This window comes from Varanus komodoensis, unplaced genomic scaffold, assembly GCF_004798865.1.
Source record: "Varanus komodoensis strain SLA01 unplaced genomic scaffold, ASM479886v1 scaffold9, whole genome shotgun sequence".
NCBI classification, from domain to species: domain Eukaryota; kingdom Metazoa; phylum Chordata; class Lepidosauria; order Squamata; family Varanidae; genus Varanus; species Varanus komodoensis.
In genome coordinates this window covers 4,210,468-4,227,191 of record NW_025336598.1, presented here as the reverse complement: position 1 = coordinate 4,227,191, position 16,724 = coordinate 4,210,468, and the positions used below count along the sequence as shown (strand labels likewise).

Below are 16,724 nucleotides of genomic sequence, written 5' to 3'. Positions count from 1 at the left end.
GTAGACACCCTTGCGGGCTGACGGGGGGGGGGGGGCACACTCTATTGCCCTCTTATCCAGTATGGTCTGGTGGGGGATGGTCTTTACCCAACCAAGGAGTGGTAGGGCATTGAATTCAATCCTATACTCCAGTTTGATGATGGAAAGGACCCAGGAGTCGGAGGTAATGACCTCCGAGGCTGGGAGGAACTGTGCTAGGTGATCTGTGAAGCCGTGGGGGGGATAAAGGGGGGGGGGCTGCCTGAACAAGGGCATCAACATCTGCACCTGGTGTCCTGGTGCTTCTGTGGGAGCCTCTGACGGGGTTGGTAGTCCCACCTTTTGTTGGCGGGGGGGTGCTCTGGGGCACATGGAGTGGTCAGGGAAGGAGCAGCGGGTGGAGGTTGATGGGGTTCCCTGCCATCTCCTCTGCACTGAGCTCTGGACGAAGCCCATGCACTTGGTGGGGATATGAGCTTTATGGAGGGAGTTCATATTCTCATCAGTATGGGTACTGAAGAGGCCTTCACCATCAAAGGGCACATCTTCAATGCGGGCTCAAGTCTTGGGGGGTAGGAATGCGGAGTACAGGCAAGCATGGCAGTGGATGGCCACTGCCCCCATCATGGCTTTACTGGCACAGTCGACATGGTGTCGAGCTGCCTCCAGTTGGAACCTGGAAAGTTCCTCTGCCTCAGTGTGAATGAGGCAGACTGCATCCCGTAGTTGGTTGGGGAGCTGTTCTACCTATGGCACCCATCTTGTCCCACAGGAAGAGTTGGTACCTGGCCATGGTGGCCTCATAGTCGGAGACCCTGAAGCCAATCGCAGCCACAGCACAGATCTTTTTAGCCATGGAATCCAGGCAGCATCCCTCCTTGTCCACCGGAGTGGACTGGTCCCTCTGGGGGGGTGCCCTGCAAAGACCCCACTATGATGGAGTTGCTCCTGGGGTGTTGGAGAAGGAGGGGGAAGGCCTTGATGGTGACCTTGTAGGCAGATTTGGCTCTGTGAGAGGTAGCCAGCAGGCCAGCAGGGGCTTTCCAGGACTGTTGCACTGTGTGGAGCAGTGCAGGCATGGCCAGTATGGACATGGTGGTGGTGTCCCCTGAGGCAAGGATGTCATAGCGTGGGTCGGCCTCGGCCTCAGGTGGTCAGGAGCCTTGGAAGCTGAGATCCTCGGCCATGCAGAGCACCAGGTCTGAGAAGCTACCCACCCTTCTCTAAGTCCTGATCTAGGGCCTGGCCATCTGGGGAGTGGATGGAGGGTGCGGGGGATGGCGAGTGTCCCGGGATTGAGGATCAGCTCTGACCTGAGTCCTGAGAGGGTGAATGCCGGTGGCACCTTCTCCTGCTTTGGTAATCCCGGTGAGTGGCATGTGGGCGTCCGCGCTGAGCTGTGGAGCTGTGAGAGTGCTGGTGCTGGCAGGAGGGCCCAGTGTTGCCACGTCGCTTTATGAGTCCTCCCTGGGCCAGTGGCATTGGTGAGCACGGGGCTTGTCTGTGGACTTGGTAGCACTGCTTGATTCCCCACTGGGGGAGATCCAGCAGTGGCGGGAGGCCATGGTGTGGTGATCCCAGCTGCACAAATGTGTGTCCTGGGACCAGGCGAGGAGGCAGAAGAGCCGCGGCAGCAATGGCGACACTCGCAGGGAGCAAAGTCGTCAGAGGAAGTAGGGCTCCGAGTGTAGTATGGGTGCTGGGGCCTTTGTCTGGAGGCCGGGAGCCTCAGCCGGGCACAGGGAGTGCAGACCTCTGAGGACACAGAATCAAAGTCAGCTGGACAGGGCTTCCTTGAGCATGGTGTTGAGAGGGGTGAGCTGGAGTGCAAGGAGGGCTCAGAGCATGGCAATGATCCTCCCCAACTCCAGCAGGAGGGTGCACCACACCTGCTGGGTCCTGGGCGGGGTGGTGTTGCCTGCAGGCATCAGGGAAGAATGAAAGTCCCTCGAGGGGATAGACATGTGGGAGGCTGTCTCCTCCTCCAGAATGCTGGCCAGGCCACATGCCAGCATCGTCTGGGGCACGGGTGGTGCTGCCAGGGCATGCGCGCCCAGGGAATCCAGGACCAGCACTGTGGGCATTGTGTCCAGGAGTGCCTCAGGATCCGGGGATCCCAGGCGGTCCTGGGTGGCCTCAGGGGCAAGGGGGGCACGATCCCTCGCAGTGCAGTGCTTCCTCCTCTTTGCTGGTGCTGCAGTACCAGAGGGGCCCTCTCCCAATGATGCTGCTCTACTCCTGGCCCTGCGGGGCTTGGAGGGGCCTTCAGCAGGGGAGTTGTCTGCCCCAGAGGGGGTGATGGTCATGAAAGCCCACTGCCATACAGGTTAGTGTTAAAAAAGCCTGCCAGCGTGGGCAGGACTCCATGATGTGCCCCTTGCTGAGGCAGAGGTGACACTTGGAATGCCTGTCATTGGCGGGCATTCGAGCTGCACAGGAGGTACAGCGGCATGCAGCAGTCAGCCATGTGGCTCAAAATGGAATGCACATGGCTGAGGAAGGAGAGAAAAGAGGAGAGAGAAAACCAGAGGGTTTTCACGGGGGGGGGGGGGGGGGATAGAGAGAGAGGTGCAAGGCTTCTCTCTCTAGGTGCGGTGAGTAAAGGTGTGAAAGGAGGAAATTTTTTTTCTTTTTCTTTTTAGGAAAGAGGAGAGAAATGAAGAAAGGTAAATTGGCAAACCAGGTAAGTAGAGCAATGTGGAAGGTCTGATCCAAGATGAGCTCGAAGCACAGTCAAAACGGAACTGAGGGACTGAGCAGGAGCCCCCCCCCCCCCTTATCCTGCCTGTGCAAGGGGAGGGCCGGGCTCCCATCCACTCCATGGCACTGAGTTTTGGAAGTTGTTTCTCTGATCAAGGTGTTGTGCTCTGCATCAAGCCCATTGGCGTGATCGCACGGAGACCATGAAGAACTGTAACTGGTTCTGGATGGAGATCACCGGAGCCCCCAACAACTGAAGAATGGAGAAATGGACTGATGGAGTATGTACCATGTTTCCCTGAAAATAAGACTGGGTCTTATATTTATTTTTGCTCCAAAAGATGCATTAGGGCTTATTTTCAGGTGATGTCTTATTTTTTCTTACGAAAGCCATAAGAGTCTTGCCCCGAAAGTCCTCCACAATTCGTTTTTGGACTTGATGGAATAGCTCTTTCTTTTTGCACTCGTCTTGGGGTCAAAATATTATTCCCTTTAAATCTCTCATTAAATCAAGTGTTAATTTAAGACTTACAAAACAGAAGTGGCAACACATGAGTGCTTTAAGTACATCCGGTACAACACATGACATACTGAATTATGAAACATGTCCATTCGTTATCAAGTGCACACATTATTCATGCATTGTGTCTGCACTCCAATTGGTCATTCAGCAATAAGTCTCGCGTTCATCTGTTTAACATGGGTTGTTTATCTGTTTAACCTCTCGTCCAAAGGTGCCCACTTGGGTATTTACAAATACTTGATTATAATTAACATCATCATTTATTTTAAGTATTTAAGTATTAATGTCAATAATATTATTTATTTATATTTAATTATATCTTAATATTATTTCATAATTCAATACATCTGTCATGTGTTGCAACAGACACACTAAATCTGTCCATCCAGTTGATGATCTTAACTGGGGCTTATTTGGGGTAGGGCTTATATTACGAGCATCCTGAAAAATCATTCTAAGGTTTATTTTCCATTTAGGTCTTACTTTCAGAGAAATATGGTAGTTTAGAAGATTGTTAGAGGAATGTGCAGTATGATAAGTGGATCTGAAGTGTTTAGAAAAGACAGACAAAGCTGTGGAAGATGTGAAGTGATTGCAGGATTTGTTACTTTAAAGATTAAGGATTTATTCTGTTACATTTTTATGGAGGGTTGATGGGCAGATTTTGGAGGCTGATTGTATAGGTTGGATTTGTATTCAACTCCCTTGGCAATTTTGTCTATTTCATCTTGCTCTGCTTATTATAGTTGTTTTGCTTTCAAAATAAAATTAAAAACACACAATAAGCAAAAGACAATAAAATAAAACAGTTCACAGCTGAGGGCTAATCATTTAAAACCATATAGATCAAAACAACAAACTTACTAATATTATCCAGATAAAATCCATTATTAAAATGCCTAGAAAATACATCTGTTTTTGCCTAGTGCCAAAAAGACTGCAACAAGGACACCAGGTGAAGTGCATTTGGGGGCTGTTCCGTATGTGTGGCACAACTACTGAGAAGGCCCCTCTTCTAATAGCCATCCTCCTTACCTCCTTGGAGGTAACCTCCAAAACTGATCATATCAGTTATCAGTTACCTCCAAAACTGATCACAGAAGTCGGGTGGGTACCTATGAGAGCAGGCAGTTATGGTCCCAAGCTGTTCAGGGCTTTATATGTTAAAACAGCCACCTTAAATTGGGCCTGGAGCTCAACCAGTAACAAATGAAGATGGTCCAGGTTTGGCTTTTCTAGGTCTTATCACAGCCTCAGATTGGTGATGGTTCAGCTGGGATTCTCAAAACTGCAGCTACTGGGAGACATGAGAAGGTGGCACCAAAGCAGAGATGGATTCAATGTGGTGTCTTCATGGCCACCTGGTTCTGAGATGGCTGGTACCGAGCATCCATTTGACACTGCTTGGTTTTGATGACCAAAGGATACACTGCTTTTGCCTCTTCGGTGCACTTTTTCACCTTTTTGGGTTTTAAAGACCTGTGTAGAGCTGAAGGAGGTGATGGAGCCAGTTGGCAGTGGCAGTGGCTGAAGTCATAGATCTTTGTGAGATCACAAAGGTGGCAGTGGATGGGTGAAAGAGCTGAGGTGCACCTGGAGTGTCAACCACATCAAAAAACTTATTCCAGAACTCAGCATGTAAGCGATCAACTTGATGGTTGTGGGCCTGCTTAGCAAAGCCTGGAAGTGGAAGCATTGATTGTCTATATGTTCCTTACCCAAGCAGAGCAAGCAGACAAGTGCCCATCCTTTAGAGTCTGCTTAACATTCAACCCCATCAAGAAGCAAGCAAGGAAGAAGAAAGATAAAGAAAAAAATATAGAAACAAGTTATAAGGCCGACTGATAGAGAAGAACACATAGAGGGTTTTTTGCTCATTTGTTCTTGGCAGGTAGGTCAGAAGGGGAATGTTTCTAAGATGCTAAATTTGTCAAGAGTAAGAAGAAACAAGGAGAAAAAAATGCTCAGAAAGATCTAGTCAGAAAGAACTTTCTGAAGCACCAAAGGCAGGAATTCCTCCCTTTTCTATAGACACCAGGGTAGAGGAAGAGCTCCTGCCAAAAAATTCTTAGCTATTATACATTCTCAATAACAGTCTCCATAACAATGCAGAGCCCATATATACCATGTACAGAGATCACAAAGAACAACCTAAATTAATACTTATTAGCTCTCAGAAACAAAGACATTAGTCCTTGCTAAGTGCAAGAAATGCTGAATAAGCAATATTGAGTAAACTCTTACCTTTACCCCCTTTACTTACCATATCTGTGCATCAGGAATAGGTAGCTCATAACATATAGGTTTTTTATTTAAAATATTTATTAGTCTCCTTTCAGAAAAGAGACCCCCCTCCCCAAGGTAGTGTAAAACAATAAGCACATAGTAAAAACAAATGAGTTACTAAAAATGGTAAAAACACAATAAAAACTGCAACACCAGCAAAACATTCCTAAAAACAACAAATACCAGTATACAATAAAAATTAAAACAAACAACTACAGCTCCAGCCCACTCCACTAAAAATGATCAAGGGAAAGCCAAAATAATGTAGCATGTATCCAGAGCCTTCTTAGAAGCCTACAATAATGAGGCCTGGTAGACCCCTTTGATGCACACACTCTTCTTTTTGAACCTTTCATTTCTGCTCCCAGAAAGGTAGGTACTCCCATTTACTAGTCCCTACCTCTTTGACCGTTCACACTGATCAACCTGATCTACAGCAGACGTAACAACTGGTGTACATCCATAGTCTAGAGCCACCCTCCAAGAATACTGCTAATTTCCCCACAGTATATTACTTTTTGCAAGCATCTGGAAGTTTTCATTCTTTTATATGCTTATATTTGAATTATAATTGGTCTACTAGGGTACTTTCTCCCAAATAATGAATGTACCTTTTAAATTCTTGCTTTTGTTTAGTTAATTCCCTGAAGAAGCCTATGTAAGAGGACATTATCTGGGTTCCTCCTTTGCCAAAGATGTACTTCTGCCATAAATGGGTGTGTATCTTAACAATGTGTGTGTTCTTTTGTGAAAACATTCATAGAATACATAATATTTTGTTGCATGAGCTGTAGCTTTGTTCTGTGGAGACATGTATAGCATTAAACTGTGGAGCTGTAATCTGTAGTTTATTCTGGGATTATTGGGTCCTGTTCACTTTTGCCTTTGGTCTCACTACTGCTGCAATATAGCCCCCAAGACCTCCAAAATGTAATTTTACTCTCAGGCTGAAAAAAGTTTAACAACCCTGATTTAGAGCATATACAGAGAACTGACTGAAAACAGCACTGAACACTAATTGTCAGTTTCAGCTTTGACCTTGATGCAGTGGTTCAGAAAATGGCCTGATTCCTTTCATACTGGTTCAAATTCTGTTTACTTCAATCCAGTATTGAACACTGAGTTCAGTAATAAACTTATTCTTAGGATTGCAAATGAGCACAAGGCCTAGATCAGAAAGAAACTTCCAAAGCTAAGCCTCACAAAGTGGGCTGGAGGCTCCCACCCCTTCCAGGAACCATTGGCAAAATGTTTCTCAATTTTTCTTCAAGAAATCATGGAGGACAGGAGAAGTGCCAGATGATTGCAGAAGGGCTAACTTCCCCATCTTCAGAAATAGGAAAAAAGATGAACCTGAGAACTATAGACCAGTTAGTCTATCCCTGGAAAAATCAATCCCTGAAAAATTCTGGAGCAAATTATTAAAAATCCATCTGCATGCATTTTGAAGAAAATGCAGTGCCTAATAGAAGCCAATATGAATTTATCAAAAATAAATGCTGTCAGACTAATTTAATCTCAGTTTCTGACTGAGTAACCTCCCAAATGGGCAGAGGCAACACTGTGGACATAATCTACCTAGACTTTAGCAAAGCTTTCAAAATAGTGCCACAAGACATTCTGCTAAACAAATTAGCAAAAAGCAGACTAGATAGAAAAACTATTAGGTGGATCCAAAATTGGCTGCTGAATCTGACACAGAGTGCTCATCAATGGCACCTTCTCGTATTGGGTGGAGGTAACTAGTGGGGGGCCACAGGGTTCAGTCCTGGGCCCAGTGCTCTTCAACAACTTTAAAGGAAGATGAAGAAGTACAAGGAAACATAATTAAATTTGCCGATGATACAAAATAGCAAACACCCTAGAAGACAGAATGAAGATCCAGTGAGAGCTTGATGAACTTGAACACAGGGTTCAAAGCAACAGAATAAGATTCAGTTGGGACAAATGCCAAGTCCTGCACCTAAGAAAAAGAAACCAAATGCATTGACACAAGATGGGGAATACGTGGCTCAACAGAAGTGAGAAAGAAAAAGTTCTCAGAGTAATTGTGAACAATAGGCTAAACACGAGCCAACAATGTGATACAGCTGCCAAAAGGGCAAATGCTATTTTGGGATGCATTAACAAAAGTATTACTTCCAAATCGTGAGAAGTAGTAGTTCCTCTATACTCCTTACTAGTCAGACCTCATCTGTAATACTGTGTCCAGTTCTGGGCACCAAGATTTAAGAAAGATGCAGAAAAGTTAGAAAGGGTTCAGAGAAGGTCAACAAAAATGATCCAGAGTTTGGAAACAATGCCCTATGAGGAGAGAATAAGAACTGGGCACCTTCAGCCTTGAGAAGACTGAGTGGGGACATGATATCTCTCTACAAGTACCTCAAAGGATGTTACAAGGAGGAAAGTCAAGATCTCTTCTTGCTGATACCAGAATACAGAATGTGGAATAACCAATTCAAGTTGTGACAACCCAGATTCAGGCTAGGTATCAGGAAAAGTTTCCTCCTTGTCAGAGAAATACAACAGTGGAACCAGCTACCTATAGAGTTAGCATTCCCACATTAGAGACATTCAAAAAGAAAATGGACAGCCACCTGAGTGTGATAATCTAAATTGGTGTCCTCAACAACAAGGGTTTGGACCTGGGGGCCTTCATGGCTCTCCAGCAGAAGTGGTGGCATTTGACATTCTAGGGAGTGGTGAAGAGGTTGACTTCTGGCGTGCCCCACCTGGTGTAGAGGTTGTGAAGGACTGCATCATCCAGCTCCCACTCAACAGGTGTCAAAGTGGCTCTTTCTAGGCACCACTCCCAGATGGTGAATGCAAGGTTGGATAGATGGATGAAATGGGTCCTGTCCTGTTTGTTCAGATACTACATAACAGTTGCATTGTCTGTGGTGATTTGGACATGGCAACCCTTTAGGAAGTCCTGAAAGGAGAACAGGGCTTTGTGCATGGCCAGCATCTCCAGAAGGTTGATGTGCCATTGTGATTTGCACCCTGGGCACAGAGATCTCCACAGTGAGCACCCCAGCCTGTGTTTGAGGCATGAGGATGAGTTCCAGTTCTGGAGGGGAGAAGGGGAGCCCGGCTGAGAGGTTGGCTGGGGTAGACCACCAAAGGAGTGAGTGCCTGACCCTTGGGGCGGGGGAGGGGGGAGAGGGTAGTGGAGTGGGGGTTGTTGTCCACAGTGAATGCTTCCATCTGGAGGTGAGTAAGGTGAACCACACACAGACAGTGTGGTAGCCATGAAGTCCAAGAGTCTCTATATGGTATAGGTGGTGAAGGCCAGGGTCCTGACGGTCATGACAAGTGAGGTGAGAGTCCCAATCCTTAGTTGTGGGAGGAATGCCTTCACATGTATGAAATCCAGGTGAGCCCCTATGAAGAGGATGGGCTGGGTAGGGGAGAGAACAGACTTGTCATGGTTAATGAAGAGGGGAGGGAGGAAGGGGGGCTGCCTGGACCTGGCCTTCAGCACCTGCATCTGATGTCCTGGCAATTAGGTGTGAACTTCTGATGGGGCTGGGTGTCCTGCCTCTTGTGGGGTGCAGTGTCCTAGCCTTGAAGGGACAGTCAGGGGAGGAACAAAGGCTAGCACTGAGAGGAGCCCTGTGCCCCTTATGCATTTGGTCCTGCTGGGCAAACCACATATATCTGGTGGTTGTTCTGGCCCTTGTGGAGGAAGTCTATACTCTCTTTCATCCTGGCTTTGAAGAGTCCCTCCCCATCAAAGGGCATGTTGACAATGTGGGTGCAGGTCTCCTGAGCAAGGCCCACAGAGCACAGTCAGGCGTGGTGATGGATTGTGATGGCTGCCAACAGCACCTTCCTATCACAGTACACATGGTCACGTGCTGCCTCTAGTTGGTACCTGGACAGCTTCTGGGCCTCTGCGTGAACTAGCCTTGCCGCCTCATGCTGTTTGGGTGGTAGGTGCTGTGCCAGAGGAACATCTGGTACTGGCCATGGGGGCTTCATATGTGGACACACGAAGGCCCAAGGAGGAAGCCTCATATTCCCTTCGGGCCAGGTTATCAAGAGGCTGTCACTTCCTGTCTGCTGGCACTGAGTGGTCCCACTGGTATGTTCCATGTACAAATTCAACTATAATAGAGTTAAGCTTGAGGTTTTGGAAGGGGAGAGACTTATGTGATGCTCGATAGATCGACTCAATGGAGCGTGAGGTAGTCAGTGTTACTGCAGGGGACTTCCATTACCACTGCACCATGCGGAGAAGGGCTGGAGGGAAAGGGATGGAGACAGGCGTGGAATGCTCTGCCGGCTGGGAGATGTCAAAGCCAAGGTTGTCAGCCATGCGAAGAACCAGGGCAGTGAAATGCCTCTTTCCCCCACTACATGAGTCCTGGTCCTGCTCCTGGGCTGGGACCTCAGGAGAGCACAGGGGGTGGGGGCAGACAAAAGAGAGCAGATCAAGTCAGAGAATAGCTTTGACTTAAGTTGGAGGATGGAGATCATTGGTGGATGAATGGCAAGAGCCCCCTGCCAGGGATCGGTGAGTAGAGTGACGACACCTCTGGAGGGCTGCAGGAACAGTGAGTGTGTGTGCTGGCTGTGTGTTCATGCAATGCTACTCAGTTGCTGGTTGGTTTGGTGGTTGGCAAGCAAAGTCGGTAGCTGGCATGGCCTGGGGGCAGTGGGTTGGGCTAGCATCAATGCTGAGAGCAGGTTTTTTTTCATTCATTCATTCATTCATTCATTCATTCATTCATTTAAAACATTTCTATGCCGCCCCCATCACAACAAAGCCTCGGGGCAGCTCACAAAACAAAAGGTTGATGTCAATGGGAGCACACATGGGCCAGCATCAGCATGGAAGGCCTCCTGGTACTGGTGCAGCTGCTGGCCCAGGGGACACGGGCCAAGGGCACAACCTCACACCTGCTCATGAGCCTGGAGATACTGCGGTCTCCAAGAAAACTGAGGAAGTGAGAGAGCTCCCCATCCCTTCTGGGGCTTGTAAAATGGGGGGGGGGGGCTCCCACCCACTTTGTGACACTTACCTTTGGAAGTTTCTCTCCAGGCGAGTCCCTGCACTTTGTGGCAAAGCCCACATGTGTGATGCCCAGAGACCAAGATGAAGAACTGAGGCTTCTCATTATCAGATTTTAAACTGTAACTTTTTTCTCTTGGCCAGAATTTGATAACTGCAAGAAAGCTCATTGATTACTCACCAATGTCATTGATCAGCATAACTTTGGTGTTGGCAGGAATGTGCTGCTTGAAGCCCAGCTTTTGGTCATCTATTGCTGGGGGTTCATGGTGGCTCAAGGCATCCAGGTGCTTTGTGGGTGAAGTGAAGTCAAAGAGATGAAACCAACCCTCAGCACTCACTGCAACAACCAAGTTCTGACAAAAACAGTTCCTGGATCATTATGGTGTAGTAAGATAAAAAGAACAGCAATAAAATGAAAGCAATTTGCATCAACCTGAAAAGGTTGTGGGATCAATGGCAAAAGCCCCGTGTATTGTAAGCACCATAAAGTCTTATTGCTTACTACAGTAAGCCCCATGCATTGTCTTTAATATGCACACAGACACAGGATAGGGTAGTAAACTGAGCAGAATCTAGCCTTCTGGACAGGCTAGTGTTCAGTGTCAACCTTCCATTCAACACAACACATGCATGTTTCCTCATAGTTTATCTGTAACAAAGCATGTGTATTTCAGCTTATGCTCTCATTTTTCAATCCTATTTAGATTTCAGTCCTGAAATGTGTAATTTTACAACAAAATTTGTAATGTGAACTTATCATATCTTTTCTTCCACTGTCTCATCTTGAACATCTCCATCCAGCTCCCCATTCCCATAGTTACTCTTTCTCACCAATTCAACTCTAAAAATAGCTTCCTTTCCACTCCCAGACCCTAAATAAGCATCTTTTCTACCTTCCACACCCTCCATAGTCTTGCCTCCCATGATCTTCTATACTGACATATGTGTGTGACCTTAACACAACAACTCTCTGAAGCTCTCCTTCTCACTCAAATTTCCCCATGCTTCAATGATTCCACCTCTTTTGTATCATTCAAATTCTTCCTTAAAACTCACTTTTTCCATGAACCTCCTAATTTTCATTCTCTAATGTAATTAAACCAAAGTATATGTAACCAGAGCAGTCAAATATATTCTTCTTGTCTACTCATGCTTCCAACTTTCTTTCCCTTGCCTCATGTCTGTTTTCTGGATTGTAAACCCATCAGTCTACTCATTCTATATAAATGTACATGGACTACAATAAACTAATGAAAAGCTTTCAGCTTCATCCTAAGTATGGCTACGTGAATCTAATTCTAAACTATTTCAATGGAACTTATTGCACAGTATGCATAATTAGGATCAGCCCCTCTGTGTGTTTGACTAGACTCTCACAACCTTTGTTTCCAAGATGTTCCTGTATCAGTCATGTTGGTTGAGGATGATAAGAATTATAGTCCAACATTTTCGGCTTGGTCTTGACCAACAGGGAGGAGCTGATAGATGGGGTACAGATTAAGGGAACTCTGGATGCAAGTAATCACTCCATCCTTTGCTTTCTGATCAGGGGAACAGAGATGAGTGACAGGTCAAGTATTACAAGCTGGGACTTCACAAGGCCCAACTTTGGTCAATTGAAGGCCAGACTGGGGAAAGTCATGTAGGCATGTGCACATGGTAGGCATGTCATGAGCAGAGCCGACTGGAGCCAGGGGTCAGACTAGATGGCCTGGGAGGCCCCTTCTGACTCACTCCATTTCTATGTTTTCTATGCTTTTTCTATGTTTTTCTAAGTCTCCTGGGAGAGGGTACTGAAAAGCGGAGTGGATGGTGCTAAACAGGGATGTCTTGGAAGCGCAAACCTTGACAATATCGCTGATTAGCAAGGCAGGGAGGCAAAGGAGAGCACCCCTGGGGATGAGAAGAGAAGTGGTAAGAGGGATAAGGCCTAAGAGGAACCTCCAAAGGAAATGGGCACTGGGGCAGGTAGATGAAGGGTAGACTGGGAGGAGGAGGAGGTTCATTGCAGAAGGATTCTTTGCAAGGCTTCAGCTGATTATGAGCTGAGATTTGCAAAGAATATCAAGAGCAACAAAAAGGGCTTATATCAACATGTAAATAGCAAGAGGAAGGGGAGACAGGCAGTGGAACCACTTAATAAGCAGAAAGGTGATTTGGTGGGTGATGTGAGGGAACAGGCACAGATGCTAAATGACTATTTTATCATGTTGTAAGCCGCCCCGAGGTTTTGGCAAGGGGCGGCATAGAAATGTTATAATAATAATAATAATAATAATAATAATAATAATAATAATAATAATAATTTGCTCCTGCGTTCCCACCAAAGCAGGATGGGGGAGAGCCATATGGGGGATCAGATGAGGTTGGTGATTTAGAGGCACAGATGAGAGTCACCCCCATAGACATTGGGCAGCTCCTCAGGGCACTGGATGTTATGAAGGTGCCACTCCCTGATGGATTACACCCACGGGTACTTAAGGAGTTAGCAGTGGAACTCTCACGTCCACTGGTCTCCATTTTTGAGGGCTTGTGGAGAACAGGTGAGGTTCCAGAGGACTGGAGGGTGGTGCCAGTGGTCCCAATCTTCAAAAACAGGAGTAGAGGTGACATGGTAAATTACAGGCCAGTTAGCCTTACATTCATCGTGGGAAAGACGATGGAAAGGCTCATCATAGGAAATGCTCTGGAATCCCTAGACGGGGAAGGAAGGTTGGCAGCTATGCAACATGGCTTCCACAAAAACAGGTCCTGCCAGATGAACCTTGTGGAATTCTAGGACAAGGTTTCGAGGTGGCTAGACGGAGGGGATGCAGTCGATGTGAGTTACCTGAATTTCAGCAAGGCCTTTAATCAACTGCCTCATGATATCCTGGTTGAGAAATTGAGGAGTTTTGGGATAGACCAATGCACTGTCTGATGGATTAGAGTATGTTTGAGGGATCAAAAGCAGAGGGTAACTATTAGTGAGGAATTATCGGGATGGCAGTTGGTGATGAGCGGGGTCCCCCAGGGCTCTGTCCTGAAATCGATCCTGTTCAATCTTTTCATCAATGACCTGGAAAAGGGGGTGTCCAGTCCGCTGATCAAATTCACAGATGATACTAAAATGGGAGCAGTGGCCATAACTGAGGAACAGGCACTCTGGATCCAGAAGGATGCATAGTCAGAAGTGTGGCTTCTAGATGAGAGATGAATCATTGCCACTTTATATGACTGTAATGCGCCCACAACTGGAGTACTGTGTTCAATTCTGGGCCCCTCATTACAAGAGGGATATACAAGGTTAGAGTCAGTGCAGTGAAGGGTCACTAGGTTGGTGATTGGTTTGCAGGGTAAACCATATCAGAGACTGAGGGAACTGGTTCTTTTCAGCAATGAGGAGACTCAGAGGGGACCTGTTACATAGCAACATACAGGTATGTGAGGGGGTATCATGCAGAGGTGGGTCATGACCTCTTTTCCCTTGTGGTGAAGGGCAGGACGCATTCCAATGGAGCAAAGCTCAGGGAACCAAGATTCAATGTGGATGCCAGGAATTACTTCCTGATGGTTAGGACCGCTAGCGTATGGAATGGGCTTCCATGGGAGGTGGTTGAAGCCCCTTTGATGAGGTGTTCAAGGATAGGCTGGACATACACATGGTAGGCATTTCATAAGTGGAGCCAACTAGAGCCGGGGGTCAGACTAGATGGCCCAGGAGGCCACTTCTGACTCTGTTTCTATGTTTCTGTTTGGGAAATCAAAGTTGAAAAAAGATTGTTTATACCAGCAACATTATAAAATATATTATTTTGCTTCAATTTGACAGAAGAATCACTTGCTTAATGTTACAAGCAGAACAACGTATTCACTAAGCTACTCACTATTCACATTATCCTGTTTTTTTCCAGAGCTAGAGAAAAAGACTGATAATGTTTCATACCATTCTGACACATGAACGCAAGTTTAAGTATAATGCAATATTTAACAATATTTAAAAGCAGAATAGAATTTACCTTTCCTTTATTGCATACATCCCCAACACCAACACAGGTAAGCTGGAAGAGAAAAGTCTTTATTTGGTCTAACATTTTAGAACGCAAAACCTAATTAAGCAATAAGCATGATAAAAACAAAAAATCACCCATAAAACAGCTATCAAAGTAACACTATAGTACTAATTTGAAACAAATTCAAAGTCTCAGACCAAAATTGCATGTATGTACAAAAAAGACTATTTAAAAAAGAACCACTTATGAATCAGACAACCCATTGTGCCAGCAGTGTTCTAGGTAACTGGCTTCCAATGATCTACTTACTGGTAAACTGATTCATATTACCCTGATTTCCTTTTTTGTTATTATGTCTATAAGATACAAATTCACAAATCATATAATAAAGAAAAAACACACAATACACAAAATAAAATTAAAAAAAAAAAAAAACAGAAGTCACCAGTAGTGCAGCCCTCCACCAGACCATAGTTGCCTAGTATTTTTTTCCCTTCATTTATGGCTCTTTCACTGATACCCTCTTCCCTCCAAAATTGCAATACATTAATACCCTCCTCTTTTATTAATACATGTTCAAAAAGCATACCCTGCATATTGTTAAAATCATTCTTCTTTACCAATCCCTTTTTTACCTTTATCTCACACATAAATTTGTCATTAACCACTATATCCCAAACTTCTTTAAACCATTTAATTAACTGGAGATCCCTTTTCTCCTTCCAATTCTTTGCTACTATCAATTTTTATTTATTTTATTTATTTGTGATATTTATATGCCGTCCTATTGCAAAAGCCTCAGGACAGCTTACATAAATAAAATACAAATATCAGTATATATAAATTATAACAAAATATCAACATAAAAATCAACATAAACAAATCGACCCACTCTGGCTGCAGTTAAATATATAATATTAAAAAATAAAATATTAAAGCTTATTAAAATATTGATGAAATGAAAAGGCCTTAACCTGGCGCTGAAAAACATATAATGATGGTGCCAGGCGACCCTCTCCAGGGAGCGCGTTCCATAAATGGGGCGCCACCGCAGAGAAGGCCCTCTTCCGGGTGCTCTGCCTCCTAATATCTTTCCCAGAGGGTTCCCGGAGGAGGGTGTCTGCTGCCGATCTCACGGGGTGGGAGGGCAAATAGGGAAGCAGGCGTTCCTTTAGGTATCCAGGTCCCAAGCCATTTAGGGCTTTATAGGTAATAACCAGCTCCTTGAATTGAGCCCGGACTTCGATGGGAAGCCAGCAGAGCTGATAGAGGACTGGGGTTATATGAGAATAATGTCCAGTCCCTGTCAGCATCCTGGCAGCTCTGTTCTGCATCATCTGAAGTATCCGGACTGTCTTCAAGGGCAGCCCCATGTAAAGCACGTTACAGAAATCCAACCGGGAAGTAATACATGTAATAAATCATGTAATAAATCATGTCCACCCGTTGCTTCTTTGTTCACATTAGACTATCGTAGTGTCTGCAGTAGATCATGTGTCTTGGACTGTAGCCCAGCTATCTTCTCTTTTTCCAGCTTAAGAAGCAATTCACATGGAGGCCTTTTTATTCCTGATGTTTCCAAATATCCATCTGCTTGTTGTCTATTTACAAGCCCATCCCATAATGATTAACTCTCCAAATATCCATCTGCTTGTTCTCTATTTATAGGTCCATCCCATAATAATTCACTTGTTATATTCTGTTTCAAATTTTTCTTCTGCTTGCTGGATATTTTGCATATTCTGCTCAGATACAACTCGTTTGGTCAAAGCTTGATTAATAGAAAAAACTAAGTTATCAAAGCCAACTTTTGATTCAATTAAGAAACAGTCAAGTTGCTTAATTAAAACAGTCTTCTGTTGCAGTATTATTGCCTGTTGAGATCGCTGTAAGGCTGCTAAAGAGGTCTGTATTTCCAAAAGTGTTTTTTTAATTTCTTTAATTTCTTCCATATTGGCCGTGATTTTGCAGCCTTGGCAGGGGTCCAAGAGTCCCAGGAACAAAGGCACAAAGATGGCCGTTATTTTGGAAGTAGTCCAACACAAAAGAAGATTACTTCTATCTTCTATGTTCAATTAAACTTTGATTTATTGTTTTAGTTCTTGCCCTTGGAGAGATTGAAGGAAAAAAAAATCTTTTCCTTACAAAGAGCGCTCTATCTCTCTCTCTCTCTCTCTCTCTCTCTCATGTAATTCGCCGCCTTTCAATTCCGTGGGGGGGGGGG

At 45.2% G+C, this 16,724-nt stretch overlaps 1 protein-coding gene across 2 annotated transcripts in view; it reads right to left on the bottom strand.

Moving 5' to 3' along the window:
- The window catches only part of ITFG2 (integrin alpha FG-GAP repeat containing 2), a 109,088-nt gene that overhangs the window by 73,786 nt on the left and 18,578 nt on the right, over positions 1 to 16,724 (bottom strand). For both annotated transcript variants that reach the window (XM_044417782.1, XM_044417783.1), the window contains 2 exons: positions 14,507 to 14,548; positions 10,687 to 10,861 (listed from right to left, as the gene is read on the bottom strand). In XM_044417782.1, the coding sequence (XP_044273717.1) occupies positions 10,687 to 10,861; positions 14,507 to 14,548 (217 nt within the window). The remainder of the gene's footprint in view (positions 1 to 10,686; positions 10,862 to 14,506; positions 14,549 to 16,724) is intronic.